The sequence below is a fragment of the Acomys russatus genome, chromosome 13 (genome assembly GCF_903995435.1).
Source record: "Acomys russatus chromosome 13, mAcoRus1.1, whole genome shotgun sequence".
NCBI classification, from domain to species: domain Eukaryota; kingdom Metazoa; phylum Chordata; class Mammalia; order Rodentia; family Muridae; genus Acomys; species Acomys russatus.
Window position 1 is genome coordinate 51,347,061 of NC_067149.1, and position 18,683 is coordinate 51,365,743.

At 52.4% G+C, this 18,683-nt stretch overlaps 1 protein-coding gene across 1 annotated transcript; it reads left to right on the plus strand.

Annotated features, from left to right (window-relative positions):
• The first annotated feature begins 4,568 nt into the window (after positions 1 to 4,568).
• Tnfrsf1a (TNF receptor superfamily member 1A) lies at positions 4,569 to 18,056 on the plus strand. Its single transcript, XM_051155401.1, has 10 exons — positions 4,569 to 4,834; positions 12,717 to 12,870; positions 13,033 to 13,161; positions 13,397 to 13,546; positions 13,750 to 13,828; positions 16,307 to 16,380; positions 16,544 to 16,657; positions 16,943 to 16,971; positions 17,238 to 17,532; positions 17,640 to 18,056. The coding sequence occupies exons 1-10, from the start codon at positions 4,796 to 4,798 to the stop codon at positions 17,948 to 17,950; spliced, it is 1,374 nt and encodes a 457-aa protein (XP_051011358.1). The 5' UTR covers positions 4,569 to 4,795; the 3' UTR covers positions 17,951 to 18,056.
• The last annotated feature ends 627 nt before the right edge of the window (positions 18,057 to 18,683 follow it).

Genomic DNA, 18,683 nt, shown 5'->3' on the forward strand with positions numbered 1-18,683 from the left:
GACATGCAAGTTCCTAAGGCGCTGCCTATGTTGGGGGTTTTTGTTTTGTTTTGTTTTGGGGGGCCCTAGAGTAGAGGAAGGGGACAGGCAGCCATGCCAAACGTGTCACTGTCATGTCATCAAGAATACTCCTCTCCAGACTCCACCTGGCTGTGACGTAATCTCTGCCACCCTCCTCTCTGGCACACCCTGGTGGTATTGGCGGCCTGGCCGTCATTCAGCTGTGATGTAACCTCCGCCATCCTCCTCTCTGTCACACCTCAGTGGTACTGACTATCACTCAGCTGTGATGTGACCTCTGCCACCTTCCTCCCCACCACTGCCCGGGTGTTGGGGGAGGGTGAGATTCGACCAGTTCTTCCAGAATTTCAGAGCCTTGGGTAGTCTTAGCCACAGTGAGAAGGGCAGAGGGAACCCTCTCAACTCAACAAAGGAGAAGCTGGGGAAATGTTTGAGTGGAATCCCGCTGTTCTCATCTGCAGAGACCAGAAGTGACCCTGTCTTGTTGTGATTAAGGAATAAGACTTGGGACTGTTCTATTTTTTTGCCGTTCATCACAATTTCTGTCTTTAGGAGCCAGAAAAGAAGGGGCTTTTTTTTTTTTTTCCTCCCTGGGAACTCACTGTGTAGACCAGGCTGGCCTTGAACTCACAGAACTCCCAGAGATCTACTGCCTCTGCCTCCCCAGTGCTGGGATCACAGGCTGTGGAGAAGGGGATCTTGTAGAAAGAGGGAAGGAGCAGGGACATGGGTCATGGGACTTGAAGACTTTGACTTCCCCTTCCCAGATTCAAGCAAATGGCAGGAAATGCTATTGTTTCAACAATGTCCCTGTCACAGCCTCAGGTGTGGCTGCTCTGGCTTCTCCTCTGCTTGGCCCAGCCCTGTTCTGCCGATCCCTGTCTACGGTGGCTGGGAAGGGAGGGCCTGGTGGACAGCCTACCAAGCTGGATCTAATGTGGGTCCTGCAGTGAGCTCCCTGCCCTGAGCTCCAGGTTCCCCTTACCCACCTCCGTGCCTCCCTGAGGTCTGAAGACTACTCCTGGGAGTTGGGATCATAGTGTTGGGGCGACGGGAGAGAGTTCCCTCCTCCCCATTTTCCTTATCAGGCTTAGCAGATGAAGTGACTTGTCCTGGCTGTAGCTCTCACAGAACCTGCCTGGAATCCAGGCCCTCGCCACTGACTCACACGGTCTCCCTGTAAGGGCACTGAATGGCAGGCCTGTGGCCAGGGCCCACGTCACAGGGAGTTGGAGCCCAGTGCTCTTTGGATTCAGTGTGGTGTGTACATGTGCATATGTGAGGCATGCCACACGTCAGGGGGAGGGAAGCTGTTATCTGAGGCTCTTTCTTTCATCCTTTCATGCCTTCCCTAACCTCTAGCTTTGTTCCCCTGTTCTGCCCACTATCACTTTTCTTTCTTTCTTTCGTTCTTTCTTCCTTTTTTTTTTTTGTTTTTGTTTTTGTTTGTTTGTTTTTTTGAGACAGAGTTTCTCTGTGTAGCCCTGGCTATCCTGGACTCACTTGGTAGACCAGGCTGGCCTGGAATTCAGAGATCCACCTGCCTCTGCCTCTCCAGTGCTGGGATTAAAGGTGTGCCACACCACAGCCAGCCCCCCCCCCCCCCCCGCACCTTAAAAAAGTAGGCTGGTTTTTTGTTGTTGTTGTTTGAAATTTTAAAAAGCTTATGGGGGCTGGAGAGATGGTTCAGCAGTTAAGAGCACTGGCTGCTCTTCCAAAGGACCCAGGTTCAATTCCCAGCACCCACATGGCAGCTTACAACTGTCTGTAACTCCAAGATCTGACACCTTCACACAGACATACATACAGGCAAAACACCAATGCACATTAAAAAAAAAAAAAGTTTATGTGTATGAGTGTTTTGCCTGAATGCATGTATATGCACCTGGTGCCCACAGAAGTCAGAAGAGGGCTCCAGATCTCCTGAAACTGGAGTTGCGGATGGTTGTGAGCCACTCTGTGGAGTCTGGGAACTGAACCTGCGTCCTCTGCAAGAGCAACAAGTGCTCTTAACCACTGAGCCATCTCTCCAGCTCTTTCTTTTCTTTTCTTTTTTTTCTAATTTCATTTTAAGATTTGCTATTTTATTTCACATGCATGGCTGTTTTGCCTGCGTGTGTGTATGCATGTCTGTGCACCACATGCATGTCTGAGGCCAGGAGAGGGTGTCTGATCCCTTGGAACAGTTATAAGCAGCCATGTGAGTGCTGGGAACCCAACACTGATCCTTTGCAGGAGCAGCAAGTACTTTTAAGTGCTAGCCCATCCCTCCAGCCCCAACCATAGCCTTTTCTAGTCCTGTTGTCATAGTCTTTTATCGTTCTTATGTCCTCTGTAAAACTAGCCGGCTTTTCACATCCTCAGGTTTGCCTGTTTTTACCCTCTTCTCTTAAACTGAGTTTTATGGAGCATGTTAGTACCGCATTGTCTCAAAGCTTCAAACTTGCTGAGCTAAATCAGCCTTTATCCTAAGCCATGAAGGAAATTCCCTTTTTGTGCCAGGCTCTGAGTAGTAATGGCTTTGGCAGGTTGTACAGACAATTAAAAATTCCCTGTAATATTAAACTTGGGACTTTGAAGTTGTTATTTATTAGTGGTACAAATTATTGATATTGTAGGAAACTTAACATGTGACAGACACTTGCTAATGCTTCTAATATTAATATGAACCTAATATGATTCTAACCACTAAACCAGCCCTGGAAGGTGTGCTAGTGTCTGTTAGTGTGTGTGTTATGTGTGTGAGAATGAGTGTGGTGTGCGTGTGAGAGTGAGTGTGGTGTGTGTGTGAGTGAGTGATGTGTGTGTGTGAGAGAGAGAGGGAGAGAGAGAGAGAGAGAGGGAGAGAGAGAGAGGGAGAGAGGGGGGGAGAGAGAGAGAGAGAGAGAGAGAGAGAGAGAGGTGTGTGTATGTGTGTGTGTGAGATGTGGGATGGATTTAAGGCCTTGCTTATGCTGGGCAAGCATTCTACCACTGACTTATACCTCAACCCCCCCCCCCCCACCTGGCTCCCTCCCGCTCCATGTATTTCTCCTGGCTTGTTCACATTGAAAACTGGCCAGTCTGATGGTGGGAAATGGGCCCCCAGCAGTAGGAACACCTCCAGGCAATCTGCAGAAGCTTTGCCTTTGGGGTCACAGGGGAGAAGAGAGGAACCCCACGGGGCAGGCATGCCGGAGGCTGGAGGTCAGCCTTAGCTCACAGGAAGATAGGCCAGGAGCTCATCTTCCCAGTTCCCAAGCCCTAAGCCCCTGGGTTCCCCCTGCATATCTCAGCGGCTCAGCTGCTGGAGGACCTCTGGTCGAACTGGCATACAGAAAGAAGGTCATTAAATCTCAAGGGCACTTGAGTGAATACTGTCGCAGGGTTCACTTGAGAGGAGACCTGAGCAGCAATGAGAATGGCAGGAGGTAGCCACCCCTAGTGAGAGAAGGTAAGGTCCTACTCTAAGGCGCAGAGAGAGCAGTGGGGCCTTGCGGGGGCGGGGGGGGGGGCGAGAATCTGTTTTCTGTGCCCTGTCTCCCAGTGTGCCCTTCTTGTGGCTTTCTCCTCACCGCCCCCCCCCCCCACACCCCAGCTACAGAACGCGGTGTACTACTATCTCTGGGGTTAGTCCCAGTGGATGTATCATCAGAGTATCTAGAGCTGGGTGTGTGGGGGGGGTGCACATGTAGCGGGTGGGAGAGTCCGAAGTACAAGGCCAGCCTCAGCCAGATAGTGAGTTTGAGGCCAGGTGGCTTGGGCTGACTGAAACCCCATTTCAAACAACATGCTTGGGAAAAGAGACCTGGAACCCAAAGCCTCTTTACAGACATGGCCTCCTGAATCGTCATGGCTTCTCTCTCTCTATGTGAGGGCAGGCATTTTCGCTCCCATTTAATAACTGGGGAGCCAACCAAGGTTTCGGGGTGGGACGCTGTATGATGCGCCCCTCCTGTTGGTGGCAGAACCATGATGGGCGCCTGGGGGAGTTGGGAGAGGCTGAGGGCCTGGCCCCAGGCAGGGTAAAAAACAAAACAAAACAAAACAAAACAAACTAGATTTGGCTTTCCTCCGGGTTTGGGTTGGATGGGTAAATGTTCAAGAAAGTGAGATTAGAAGGAACTCTGGAGCGGAGGGAGGGAGCTACGCGGCCCAGAGTGCTCACCACGCATGGTACTGCTAGTCCCTCAGTAACTCCTGCCTGCCATCCAATCAGATAGGCTGTCTTCAGTCGTTGAGTTTGAGAACAGGCTTGGAGGGGTTAATCCACGGGTCTCAGTTCACCCACCTAAAAAGCAGAAGAGGAGTCTGAACTGGAGTTCGGTGAACTTGACTCTCAAATTCTTAAGTGTTCCCACTGGGTGTTAAGTGGGTTTGGGGTGCCAGGCTGTGGGACCCGGGTTACAAAGTGTTAAAGAACCTTGGCCCTCCCCACTCTCCTTCTGGCTCCCTCCTCCCTCGCCTCTCCCCGGGCTCTTCCGGTCCCGCTCTTGCAACACCACCCCCTCCACTCTCCCTTCCCCTCCTACCACCTCTCTCCACTCGGCTTTAATTTTCTCCCCCCCTGAGTTTTCCGAACTCTGGCTCCTGATCGGGCCTACGGGGTTCGAGGTCCTGGAGGACCCGCACCCTGATTTCTATCTACCGCGGACTTTTAGCTTCTCTAACCTGAGGCCCAGGCTGCCATCGCCCGGGCCACCTGGTCCAACCGCCTTACTTCATTCATCAGCATTGCCAATTGCTGTCCTGTCCCAGCTCCAATGGGGGAGTGAGAGGACACTGCCGGCCGGACATGGGTCTCCCCACCGTGCCTGGCCTGTTGCTGTCACTGGTGAGACGGGAGACAGGAGGGAAGGGTGGGTTGTTGGCGAGGGGCGGCTTGGCAGGAGTGGGCTTGTCCTAGGGGTAGGGGCAGGGACAGGGACAGGGGCAGGGGCTTCTGTGCTTCAGTTTGCGCCAGGCTGGCTATGCCTCACCTTGGGGCTGCCCTGAGATGCCGGAAGGGAGAAATCGGAGAGGGAGAGAATCATGGCAAGCCAAGCTGGCAAGCCCAGGGTCTGACAGCCAAGGTGGCTGCTCCTGGGGTTGCGTTGGGCTGTGTGTGGGGAGGCTAGCTGCCGCGCCTGTGGAATTGAGCTGGGAGGAGCAGCCCTCTTTTCTCTAGCAGAAGTTGAACAGCGTGGGCTAGGGTGTTGGAAGACTGAGTAGAAGAAGGGGATCAGTTGGTGGGACAAATTTGGGATAGCGTGCTTGGAAGTGAACCCGAAACGGATAAAGCTGGGCTGCCGATCTGGTCCCGGACTTCTCCCCTGAGACAGCCTTTTTTTGCCGTCTGCTTCCAGACAAGAGGTCTCCACCGGCCTAACCCTCTCTAGGTAGCGAGAACAGCTTTACCTAGCCAGTGTGGCCTCTAGCCCCCTCCCCACAGACTTAGACGTCAATCTCATGGTTTCTAATTCCACAGTTAAGATTGGGGAAGTTGGTAACAGTTTGTTTTCGTCACTGGAAAATGTACTTTTCTCTGGGTTTGGCTTTGTTTCATGTTTCCTTGATTTCTCTCTATGTGCTTGTGGTCATTCCCTGAAGGTCGCCAGAGCTGGGGCTGTATGGGTGGTCTCTGAGCCCTGCCTTTCTCTAGCTGGGGCGTTATCCGTGAGCCCTGCCTTTCCCTGGCCCCGCATTATTATCCATGAGACGTGCCTTTCTCCATGCCTTGTCCTCACTCTTCTTTTCCTGTCAATGTTGAGAGCCTCCTTATGGGGCTCATTTCTGCCCCTTCCCTGCCCTTTTCCTCCAGTTCCCGTTCTAAACCAGTGCTTCCAGAACCCTGTACCACTCCAGTCTTCCTGGTTTTGGGTCTTTTCTTTCTTTCTTTCTTTTCTTTTTTCTCTTTCTCTTTTCCTTCTTTCTTTCTTTCTTTCTTTCTTTTTTTGGTTTTTCGAGACAGGGCTTCTCTGTGTAGCCTTGGCTGTCCTGAACTTGCTTTGTAGACCGGGCTGGCCTCGAACTCACAGCGATCCACCTGCCTCTGCCTCCCGAGTGTTGAGATTACTTTTCTTTTTCCTTTTGTTTATTTTTGTGTTTTTTGTTTTGTTTGAGAGAGAGGGTTTTTCTGTGTAGCCTTGGCTGTCCTGGACTCTCTTTGTAGACCAGGCTGGCCTTGAATTCACAGAAATCCGCCTGCCTCTCTCTGCCTCCTGGGTGCTGGAATCACATGTGTATACACCACCACCGCCAGGTTGTCTTTTCACTCTCTCTCTCCTGACTCCCGGTCTCACCTCACAACCCTCGTCAAGACGTCTGCTTCTGGCTCTGCACCCACCGTCCAGCTAGCCTAGCCATTTAATTCTTCTCTCTTGCGGGGTAGATCACCTGGATTTAGGGCTTAGTGACTCCCCTGTGCCTTTGCTTCTTCATTTCCAAAATGTCTATAACAACCACTACCTTATAGTTCGTAGTTTGAGATTGATTAGACAGGTGAGTGTTAATTTTTTTTCCAGTTTATTAATCTCCTACTCTGTGCTAGGGCCTACTTCAGGGTTAGGGTTAGAGGATCAAGTCCCCGAAGTCAGTGAACACTTAGCTTCTTTCCTCATCTCTAGCAGCATTAGTAGCCATTTCTCAATGGCTGCCAGTATTTTATTTTTTTCAAGACAAGGTTTCTCTGTGTAGCCTTGGCTGTCCTGGACTCACTCTATAGACTAGGCTGGCCCCGAACTCACAGAGATCCGCCTGCCTTTGCCTTCCTAAGTGAAATGGCCTGGATAAGTAAAGGAGAGAGATCTTGCTCCAGTTGTGGAGGTCCAGGTGGATATGGGGCACTAGGAACAGAAGCAGAACCTGAAGACGGGGGACAGAGAAGGCTGGTCTACGTAAGCCTGTCCACTGCCTTGTCAGTCCAGAACACAGTGCCGATGGGGTGTATGCGTGAGAAGGAGGTACTGGGGTCAGGAGGGAACAGTGCACACGGCAGGCATGTGGCGAGGCTGGCAAGATTTTGCGACTCTTAAAGAGTTTAAATAACAAGTCAAAATTACTTAGAACACTCTGGAGGAAAAGACATGCCAAGGCCTTGTGATGTCCTGTCCTGGAGGCAGAACTGGGGGAGGGGATTGGGCCACAGGCCAACTGTCTGCTTGCTTAATGGCTGGGCTGAGCTTGCCTGCATAGACCCGAAGGCTCACAGTGTGTTAACTTTGGCTCACAGAGAGCACCCATGCAGGTCCTGGAAGGGTTTGACCCTTGACTAATGGCTCAATCAGTTAAGGAGCAAGAGATAGGTCAGATGGAAACAAGAGGGACTGCCGCGCAGGAAAGAGGATGTTCTGGTATGCCAAGCCGGGAAGGAGGGAGGGCGAAGGAGTTGGGAGCCTGGGTTGGGGAAATGGAGAGATGGGATTTTGTGTTAAACGTAGTGGTTTCAGGAGCTGGACTCCTCAGCTGGGAGTAGAATGGCCCTGTTGAGCAATGTAACAAAGAGAGAACGGGCACTCTGCTGTGTGTGAAAAAGAATCCTGAGCCTGCCATGGTGGTGCATGCCTGTTATCCTAGAGGTAGGAGCTCCATTCAAGGCCAGTTTTGGCTACAGAGAGAGCTTAAGGCCAGCCTGGACTACATGAGGCCATGGCCTAAAAAATACCAAAAAGAAAAAGAGAAGACTCATGCATAAAGCCTCCCTTCTTCCCTCCCTCCCTCCCTCCCTCCTTCCTCCCTTCTCCCTCCTTCCCTCCCTTCCTTCCCTCCATTCCTTTCTCCCTTCCTTCCCTTCTTCCCTCTCTTCCTCCTTTCTTTTTTCCTTCCCTCCCTTCCTCCCTCCCTCTCTTCCTTCCCGTCTTCCCTTTGTTCCTTCCCTTTGGTATCGTCCTAGCATCCATTCTGTCCAGACTGTGTTCCAAATAACAGTGAGTTATCTTTGCCATGTGTACTCATGGAAATGATGTTTGGAGGCAGGTCCCAGAGGTGCCAAGGAAGATTCACACCCCAGTGATACAGGCTGAAACTTGAGTGCAGATAAGAAAGTATGTAGGCAGCTTCGGCCCCAGCAGACAGTTGAGGCAGGCCCATCCCTTGAGCCAGAAAGTTAGCATCAGCCTGAACAACATAGTGAGGCCCTGAGACCCCACTGTGGAGTAGAAAGGAGGAAGGCAGTTGCAATGGTCAGTGGTTCAGGTGAGGAGCAGCCAGAAGACATGAGGAGCTGGAGAGGTTCCAAGAGAAAGACTGACATGTCTCTGAGGGCTTTGGCACAGTTTGCAACATTGGTACCAAGAAGTTGGTGCTGTGGCATCTGGGTCAGGAGACTGGCAAGCTCCGCTGGGGGCAGGTTAAGTAGGTCGGTGACTGGCCAAGTGGAAGTGTGGTCGAACTGACTGCGGAACAGCTTTCAGGTTTTTCTTCCAGCCGATTCCAGCCGCATCTGCGGGACCCTGGAAGTGATAACACAGGACAGACTTATCAGTAGGATGAGTAGTGCACGAGCGGGCCTGGATGTGGAAGTGGCTGCAGTTTCCGAAATGTCTCCCGGGAGACAAGCGTGTCTCAGTGGCAGGGCAATGCTGCTTCCTTACATCCTTGAAGGTCTCACTGGCTCCATCTGGGATGGATGTCCCTCCGGTTCTGCAAGCCTGGCTCTGGGTGATGTGATCAAGACATGCGCTGATGTCTTAGCTCATAGGGGTTTGTGGTCTATTTGGGGAGATCGTATCTACTCATCTGAAATAACTAGCTTCTGATAAGAGCCCAGAGTAGATACGGACAGTCTGTGTTATTCAACACGAGCAGGTCACTGGGTATCCAAGGAGCTTTGGTGGAGAAACATGAGTCATCGGTGTGTGGGGCGGGGGCTTCGTGGGTGGGAGGTAGGATTGTGGCAGAGTTCTCAGAGGAGGCCATACTGATGAGCTCCTCACCCGTCAGGTCTTGACATTCAGTGGAACAAACACGTTGATGCTGATGCGGGGGACGGGCCTAAAGACTGGGTCCCCAAAAGGTGGCTAGGTCAAGGTTTGACCACAGGGTCCTGCTTGGCTTCTCTGCCCTATTCAGCAGGCAGCGCAGGAAGTCACACCTTAAGGCGTCCCCAGGCGGAAGCTGAGAGGCAATTAGATGCTTTGCCACCTCCTCAAGCATCTCTCTTCACGCACCCCCAGCTTCCTGCCCCTCCTCTGCTCCAGACAAAGGCATTCAGGTTTGGGACCTTAGACCTGGCTCCCCTACCCTGTCTTTTGCCTCATTATGCAACTGCTAGTAGGGCTAGGTAGTGCCTACACTTGGTGCCTACTGAGAGAATGTGAGGGCCCTGGAATTCCTGGAGTATGTGAAGTATAGTGCCGGTTCTGTGCCCCCTCCACCTCTTTTGTTTTTGTTTTCTTTGTTGTTGTTTGGTTTTGGTTTTGTTTTGTTTTGTTTTTGTTTTCCGAGACAGGATTTCTCTGTGTAGCCTTGGTTGTCCCAGACTCACTTTGTAGACCAGGCTGGCCTCGAACTCACAGTGATCCGCCTGCCTCTGCCTCCCGAGTGCTGGGATTAAAAGCGTGCACCACCACCACCCAGCTTGTTTTCATTGTTTTGTTTTGTTTTGTTTTTTGAGACAGGATTTCTCTGTGTAGCCCTGGCTTGTCTTGGAACTATCTTTGTAGACGAGGCTGGCCTCAAACTCAGTGATCCACCTTCCTCTGCCTCCAAATGCCTGGGAATAACTCCTTCCTCGTCTCTTCTAACCCTATGACGGCTGTGGCTTTTGTTCTGTGGCTACTAGGCTGGGCGAGTGGCTGGCTTTAAAACCTCAGAACTGGCCCACACCTGGACTCTTGGCTATTGAAACTGCCTTCCTCCTTCCCCCAAACTCCATGCACCTGGCCAGAACCAGGCAGGCTGTGGAAATGTGGTGAACTAGGGTGGGAGAAGAGCAGCCTGGGGTTGATTCTGGAACCCGGGAGTGTCTGGGGGCTGTTGGGGAACCCCGGGGAGCCACAGAGCAGGGATCCTGGATAGGGTTTTATCCGCTGAACTGTTTAACTTTAGGAGGAATCAGGGCAAGGTCCCAGCCTAAAGGAAGGATGTCATGGGCGAGGGGGGGGAGCCTATTGACTTGATTGGGGGGGAAGCCGGGAGTCAGGAAGACTTCCCTTTGGGATGGAATGGGAGAGGGAGGCATTTCCCCGAAATCTGTGGGCCCAGTGGGACAGGGGTTCATTGCCTGGCTCTTCTAAGGGGAAAGGGATAAAGGACTCTGAACGGGGATTAGGGAGACTGCTCACTGTGGAGGGAGCAGCTGGGGTTCCACTTGCTGGCTGCCCTTTTCTTTCTGCTGACTCACAGCCCGTGTAGAGTTGGGGAAGCTGCACACCGCGCCCCCCACCCCCACCCCACTGTCCTAGATCCCTCCCGCCCCCTTCCTGGCCTGAGTCACTGGGGCGGAGCTGCTGGGAAGAGATTTCCCTTTCCCGGATTTGGCTTAACCCCCAGAGTTCTGGAAAGGGAGGGAAGCAGGACCAGAGAACCCCAGCTCCTTCCTTGGAGGCTCATCTGTCCCTGGCTGAGCCGCTCCTTCCAAGGCTGTTCTTGGCCCAGAGCCCACCTCTACCTCTTTCTGCCGCTGCCTCGGCCTCCTGGCTTTACTTCAAGTTCTCTGATGGGGTTGGAAGGACCAATGACCTTAGGTGCTCCCAGCATTTCTTCTTCGGGGAAAGGAAGCACACTTAAATGATTTGGGAAGTTCTTATCCTAACTAACCCTTCCTGTCACCCTGGAAGCCTCTGCACCCAGTCGGTGTGTGTAGAGGCTGTACCCTTGCTCGAGACTGGTTACTGGTGTGCTTCTGTGTGTGGCTTCTCGGCTCTATGGCTGAGGCACAGGCTTCCTGACCCAAGCAGCTGCTGTTGCTGCAGTAGCTGACAGGGTGCAACCTGCCAGCCTCCTAGAAGAGCTGTGGAGGCTGCAGCGCCCCGCAGGCAACTGTGATCTGCTTGGTCTGCAGGGCCCCTGCATCTGTAACATGCCGTGATGACATCCTCTAATGTGACCTAAAGTGGCTCATAGCACGGGGTGGGGTGGGGTGGGAGTGAAAGAAAAAAGGCTGAGGGAAACCCAAAGCTGGGAGAGATCAAAGAGCAAGGTCTACACTGAAGCTAAAGTGATTTTGCTTTCTTGATTCTGGAGCTGTTTACAAACAGGAAAACCATTTAGCTGCTATGAGCTTTGCCGGGGCTTATAAAGCCAGCCTTCTAGAATACCCTGCCCTGCTTGGCCCAGGGCTTTGGGACTCCTGGCATATCCTCAGCTCCTGATTTCTTGGTCCGTCTTGAGCCGGATCACCAACCTCTCGCTGACATGGCCCACTCGTCGCCTGCTTCCCCTCTCTGTTTGTTCTCGCCAACCTGAGCTGTTAGCATAAATGTAGCTGTGGAGGGCATGGATGTGAGTGAGGGCAAGTTGCTGAACAAGGCTCGAAACAAATATTTAGAATTCGTGTGTGAATTGTGGCTCAGGGCATGTGTGAGGTCCTTAGTTTCATTCCCAGCTCCCCCTCCCCCCACGAAGACAGGTCATCGTGAACACGGGAGTTCTTTTTGTTTCTGCCCACTCCCAGCAATGATGCTTACAAGAACATCCACCTGTGTGCCTATCCGATTTGGTGTGTGTGTGTGTGTGTGCGCACACAGGTGTGTGTTTATATCCCTGTGTGTCAGTGTGCATGGAGGTCAAAGGTCAACCTCAGGTGTTTTCCTCAGATACCATTCACCTCCTATTTTGAGACAGGGTCTCTCTCTCTGGGCCCAGGACTCGCTGGTTCAGTTGGGCTAGGCTGGCCAGAGAGTTTCGGGGATCTGCCTTCTCCTCTCCATTGCCAGGATTACAGGCCCATGCTGCTATGCCTGGCTTTTTGTGTTTCTGACGGAGATTGATCTCAGGTTCTCTTGTTTTCACAGTGGGCACTTTCCTGAACCTTCTTCATGGCAGCCCTCCCTACAGCTTGCCCCACACACCCCCCCATAGTACTTTTTAGTAGGATGGAGTCAAAGGTTTACAGATCCCAATGGCTCTTCCTCCGAAGTGTTCACAAGCTGGCACACTGAAACCTGTACCTGGATATAGAAATGCCAAGTGAGGGCTGGAGAGATGGCTCAGAGGTTAAGAGCACTGGCTGCTCTTCCAGAGGTTCTGAGTTCAATTCCTAGCAACCACATGGTGGCTCACAACCATCTATTATGAGATCTGGTGCTCTTTTCTGGCCTGCAGGTGTACATGCAGGCAGAACACTATATACATAATAAATATATATATATATATATATAATTTTTTTTTAAATGTCAAATGAACTGTAGGACTGTCTGTTGGAAGAACGGGCTATAACTGAGGCAGCCTGCTACTTCTTGCTAAAGACATTTCCTCGTAGGGCAGCGGGCGAGTTCCACCCCTTGCCCTGCAAACAGCACCAACAACTAAACATTCCTTGACCAGCGGTCCTGTGACCAGCACTGGGAGCTGCTTTGGGGAACTGGGCCTGAGACCTAATTGCCCAGAGTTGTAGAAACAAATGCTAGCATACAGAACAACCAGAGAGTGAGAAAATACTAGACTGCACAGTGGCTGTGGTCCAAGGGAGAATGCTCCTCAGGAGGGATGTGAACTGGGGGGGGGAGGTGCTCAATTTGCTGCTGCCTCTGAGAACCCACCCCTGACGGTGTTTTATCTTTCTGATTCTTCCCCAGGTGTTCCTGGCTCTGTTGGTGGGGATATACCCCTCAAGGGTCACTGGACTGGTCCCTTCCCTTGGGGACCGGGAGAAAAGGGATAGTTTGTGTCCCCAGGGGAAATATGCCCACCCTCTGAATAATTCCTACTGTTGTACCAAGTGCCACAAAGGTAAGAGAAAGTGGGAGCAGAGAGTCCTCTTGAAGCATTTTTTGCTTGTTTCTGGTGTTCCCAAACCTTGGTCCCTGGGGGTCCCCTTACTTAGCTGTTTCCCTTGGACTTGGTTTTGTTTGTCAGCTCTCTCCTGCAGCCTAACCCTGACCCTTTTCACAGGAACCCACTTGGTGAGTGACTGTCCAGCCCCAGGGAGTGAAACAGTTTGCAGGGAGTGTGATCAAGGCACCTTTACGGCTTCCCAGAACCACCTGAGACAGTGCCTCAGTTGCAAGACATGTCGGGAAGGCAAGCCTTGGGAGTGGGCGAGGGCTTTGGAAGGTGCTCGGTCCGAGAAGGTGTGTGAAGATGGGTGTGCACGTGTGGCTGATTGTGGAGGGGGTGAGGATTCGAATCTGCTCCTGGGAACATGTATGGACGTGCAAGCCTGGGCCTGCGTGTGTGTGTTACAGACAGACAGATGCACATGGTGGAGCTGGGAAAGGGGATGCGGGACTCATGTACCCTGTCCTTCCCTCTTCAGAGATGTCCCAGGTGGAGATTTCCCCTTGCAGAGCAGACAAGGACACTGTGTGTGGTTGCAAGGAAAACCAGTACCAGTACTACTTGAGTGAAAAAGTCTTCCAGTGCAAGAACTGCAGCCTCTGCTTCAACGGCGTTGTGACTATCTCCTGTGAGCGCCACTCACCCAAGCCTGGGCCCCCTCCCCTCCTCAGGAGTATCTGTCCCCCTCCCCATGAGGCAGCATCTTCTCTACTCCCTGTTTTCTGGTCTGTGGGTATGAGCTCCTATGTGGTGCCTGCGGCCTGCCCGTCTTCCTCCCTCTGGGCCCTCAGACTGCAGGCATCCTTCCTGAGTCGTCCTGTTCTCTCACAGGTCAGGAGAAGCAGAACACTGTGTGTGACTGCCACGCGGGATTCTTTCTAAGCGAAAACGAATGTATCTCTTGCAGCCAGTGAGTATCTGCGAGGATTGGTTGGGGACCTGGGGCGCGGGGCGGAGGGGCAGCTGTGGCTGAGAGGCCCCAGCAGAATTAAGGGAGGTCTCTTACAAGCCATGAGAAGAAGGCTACCACAGGACATCAGACAGTCTTTGCAGCACAAGTCTAGCCACCTGAGTTCAAGCTCTGGAACCCGGGTGGAAGGGAAAGGAGAGCATGTCGACTCCAAAGAGTCGTCCTCTGCCCTCCACACGCGTGCCACACGTGTATGCATGCATGCCTCTGCAGTGCCGGGCAGTTAGATGCAGGCAGCACCGTTCCCTGCTGCGCTCTTGGGTTGATGCACGAGTCACTACTCCATGGTGACCCCTTCCCAGCCTCCTGGACAGACTCCCTCACTCCTGTGGCCCCCACATCTCATACATTTGCTTCCAGAGAAGTAACTCTGAGACTCTCATGGTCGGGCTGATCTGAGGTTAAATCCCAGCCTTGCCATTTCCTGGCTCTGCAACCTCGGGCAAGTGGTTACATCTCCATGTCTTAGGATTCTTAACCTTTAGGGTAAGGAGAGTGGGGGTGGAAGTGTGGTTCAATGGTAGAGCACTGGCCTAGCACACCTAAAGCACACTGGGTTGGATATGCTGGGTCAGAAAACCCCAGAATAGGGCAGGGGGAGTGACTGAAGCAAAGCTTTTTGCTTTCTCTTTTTTTTCCCCATTCAGTTTCATCTCAAAAGAGCTTGTGGACCCAATCCCATGTGTTTTTCACCCTGACCTCTGTGAGGTAGACAAAAAAGAAAAAAAGAGGGGAAAAAGCCTTTCTCTGATTGCAGATTCCTGCTGAGAACACACATTCTCACATTCCTCTGTTTGCCACTTAAGGGTGGTTTCTCATCCCCTCTGCTCTGTGACAGCTCTCAATGAGGGTTCCCCGACTGCCCCAGTGACAGACATCCTAAAACCTCTCCTGCCTGCCTGACCTGTCACCTCCAGAGTCAAGTGCTGGAAGCAAAATGGTGCCATCCAAGGAAAAGCCTTGGGAGCATACTGCAGAAACAAAGCTGCTCCCCTCACAGCAGCTGAGAGGTGCAGAGAGAGGGTGTGGAGTGAGGTCAAAGGCAAGCCCTCGGGGACCTAACTTACTAGACCCCACGTCCCACAGCATGCTGAGGATCAAGCCTTCAACACATGGATCCTGGCAAGACATTTCAGATCCAAGCCGCAGGCCTCTCTGTGCTACAAGTGAGCCAGCAAACACACTGATAAGCTCAGTCCGATGATGGCTGCTATCTACCACACACACCATGACAGGGCTAAGAACTTGATCCTTAATCCCAAAAGCCATAAAAGTGAAATGGCTTGTTAATGTCCTATTGATTGCGGCAGCCAGGCATGGTCGTGCACGTCTTTAATCCTAGCACTTGGGGAGGTAGAGGCAGGCGGATCTCTGTGAGTTCGAGAACAGCTTGGCCTACAAAGTGAGTCCAGGACAACCGGAACTGCAAGAAAAACCCTGTCTCGAATCCCCCCAAAAATGTGTGTGTGTGTGTGTGTGTGTGTGTGTGTGTGTGTGTGTGTGTTGGAATCCAGGCTGTCTGCATGATATTCAAATGCTCTTGACTAGCTCATTCATTGAGCTATCACCTCAGCCCTACCTATGACAATTTTTGTCCTCCCCTGGGGTTTCACTGTGTAGCCTTGGCTGGCCTGGGACTCACTATGTAGACTAGGTTGGCCTTGAATTCATAGAGATCTGCCTGCCTCAGCCTCCTGAATGCGGGAATGTGCCGCCATTCCTGGTATTTAAAAAAAAAAGGGGGGGGAGCGGCTAGAGAGATGGCTCAGAGGTTAAGAGCACTGACTGCTCTTCCAGAGGTCCTGAGTTCAATTCCCAGCAACCACATGGTGGCTCACAGCCATCTATAATGAGATCTGGTCCCCTCTTCTGGCCTGCAGGTGTACATGCAGGCAGAGTACTGTATATATGTGTACCATGTTCATGCCTGGTACCCTCAAGGGCCAGAAGAGGGCATCAGATCCCCTGGAACTGGGGTTACAGATGGCTGTGAGCCGCCATGTGGGACTATGACTGTTTTAAACCTATCAACATGGCTGACTTGTCTTTCTCACCCTTTCCCCTTTCCCTTCCTCTCTACTCTCTTCCAATAGACAGGGTCTTCTGTTGCCCAGGCTGCCTTTTCCCCTGCTATGTAGGCAAGGGTGACCTTGAACCGATCCTCTTGCCGCTACCTCCCAAGTGCCGAGATTACCTGCATACTATTGTCTACAGCCTTTCCAAGATCCCTTCAACTTGTAAAAACGAAATAGTTGTATGATGAACTGCTTCATTTTTCTGCATCCGTTCTCCAGATAAATTCTATTTTATGAAGAGATGGCAAAAAAAACCCAAAAACCAAAACAACAACAACAACAAAACAACTGCAGAGCAAAGAACTGCAGACAGTCTATTTACCAGCGCTGTTTCTTCTTTCAGTTGCAAGAAAAATCAAGAATGTGTGAAGCTGTGTTATCCTCCGTTTGCAACTAGCACAAACCCCCAGGACTCAGGTGAGGAAGAACGGCTTGGTGCCCATCCTCAACCAGCTGGCTGGCTGACTCCCCAGTTTCACCCACCCTCCCCTCCGCTTTAGCCCCCCACCCACACCCCACCCACTCCCGACCCCAGTCTCTGCCCCTGCCTCACACTGAGCATGCTCTATTTTGTTTGCAGGTACCGCAGTGCTGTTGCCACTGGTTATCTTCCTTGGCCTTTGCGTTTTATCCTTTATCTTCGTCAGCTTAATGTGCCGATATCCCCGGTGGAAGTCCAAGGTCTACTCCATCCGTGAGTGAGGCCTTGGGGTAAAGGGTGCCAGTGGAGATATGGGAGGGGGTCGGGTGGGCAAGTTGGAGGGAGATGAGTCCTTGGCCTTTGTTCACGGCTAAGGACTCTGGGCACGGAATAGGCCTGGATGATGAGAGGGAAGCCATACCGTAGCAGTAATTCTCTTGTCCCTAGGGCCACATAGCCCCTGAGGCATGACACCACAAGTCCCCAAGGCCAGGGTTGAAAGGGAAGTGAAATTCATGGTGTTTTGTTTGTTTCTTTCTTTCTTTTCTTTTCTTTCAGTTTGTGGGAAATCAGCTCCTGTCAAAGAGGTGAGAGGAAAACTAAGACTTCCTGGACTATTCCAATATTGGGGCATTGCTCATGGAGGGCAGGGCGGAGGGTGCGATGGCAGGGCTGCTGCTGGAGGCTCACGGTCCTTGTCCCCAGCGTGCTTCCACCCAAATTACTCCACCCAAATTACTCGGAAGGGGGGTGGTAGGCTCTCTTAGTTCCTCCATCCCCACACCCATAAAGAATAAAGAGCCTGAAGGGGCTCCCCTCTACCCCCGCTAATGGTATGCTTTCTCTCTTTCAGGCCGAGGTTGAAGGAATTGTTACAAAGCCCCTAACTCCAGCCCCTACCACAACCTTCAGCCCTGACATCAACCCTACTCTGGACTTCAGTCCCAGCCCAGACTTCGTTCCTTTCTCTAGTACCCCCAGCCCTACCTTCGACCCTAGTAACTGCCCCAACTTCAGGGTCCTACCACCTGTAAGGGAGGTGGTCCCATTCCAGAGCGCTAACCCTCTCCTCTACACAGCCCTCACGCCGCCGTCGGTCCCCCCTATTCAGAAATGGGAAGACTCCGCCCACCTGCAGCGTCCTGACAGTGAGTTTGGGTTCCCGGCTGAGGCATTGCTCATGGAGGGAAGTCGGGCGGGGCGGAGGGCATGATGGCAGGGCTGCCGCTGGAGGCTCACGGCTCCTTGTCCCCAGCTGCAGACCCTGTGACGCTGTATGCTGTGGTGGACGGCGTGCCTCCGTCGCGCTGGAAGGAGTTCATAAGGCTCCTGGGGCTGAGCGAACACGAAATCGAGAGGCTGGAGCTGCAGAACGGGCGCTGCCTGCGTGAGGCTCAGTACAGCATGCTGGAAGCCTGGCGACGGCGCACGCCACGGCACGAGGCCACGCTGGACGTACTGGGCCGTGTGCTTCGCGACATGGACCTGCTTGGCTGCCTGGAGAACATCCAGGATACACTGAGACGCCCTGCCTCCTTCTCGTCTACGTCCCGCCTCCCGCCATGAGGCCACACCCCCGCCTCAGGGGAGGGACTTGAAGGACAGTCCTGCAAGATGCCCTGCTTCCCTGTGGGCCTCCTCTTTGGGCTGGAAAAGAGGCAGGACCCTCGACGGGGCAGGTTCGAGCTGGCAGCCACTTCCTTGGTGCTACCCACTCGGTTGTACATAGCTTTTCTCAGCTCCTGAGGACTGTCTCAGAGCCAGCCACTTGTGCATGGCAGCGAGATGTGCTTGACATCTGTCAGCCGGCTGAGGGTGCCAAAAACCAGAACAGGTGATTGTAGAAGAAAGAGACACTCTTATCTCATGCCCACTTGGGATGCATGGGGCCCAAGCAAGGCTTCTTCTCATAGCCTCCCAGTTGATTCTTAGGCCTTTTTTTCCACAGCAGATAAGCAATCTTCGAATCAATTATATCACACTAATGGAAACTCAGCTTGCCTTTGCTGCCTGCCTGAGTGAACAGCTGAATTGTGTAAGGTAGAGGCAAACACAGGACAATGGGGTCTCCAGCCGGAGCCGTGGGCTCTTGTAAATACACTAAAAGTCTTAAAAAAAAAAAAAAAAAAAAAAAAAAAAAATCTCTGACCCTGGAAAGAATGGTCTGTGGCATAGGAGAGGCCGGGCAGAGCCCAGGACCTGAGGAGGAATGGGGAGTCCAGCCATTCTGCCTGCTAACAGAGTACACTGCACTGCGACCCTCTGGGTGCCCATGCGTTCTGTTTCCCACCCTCATCCA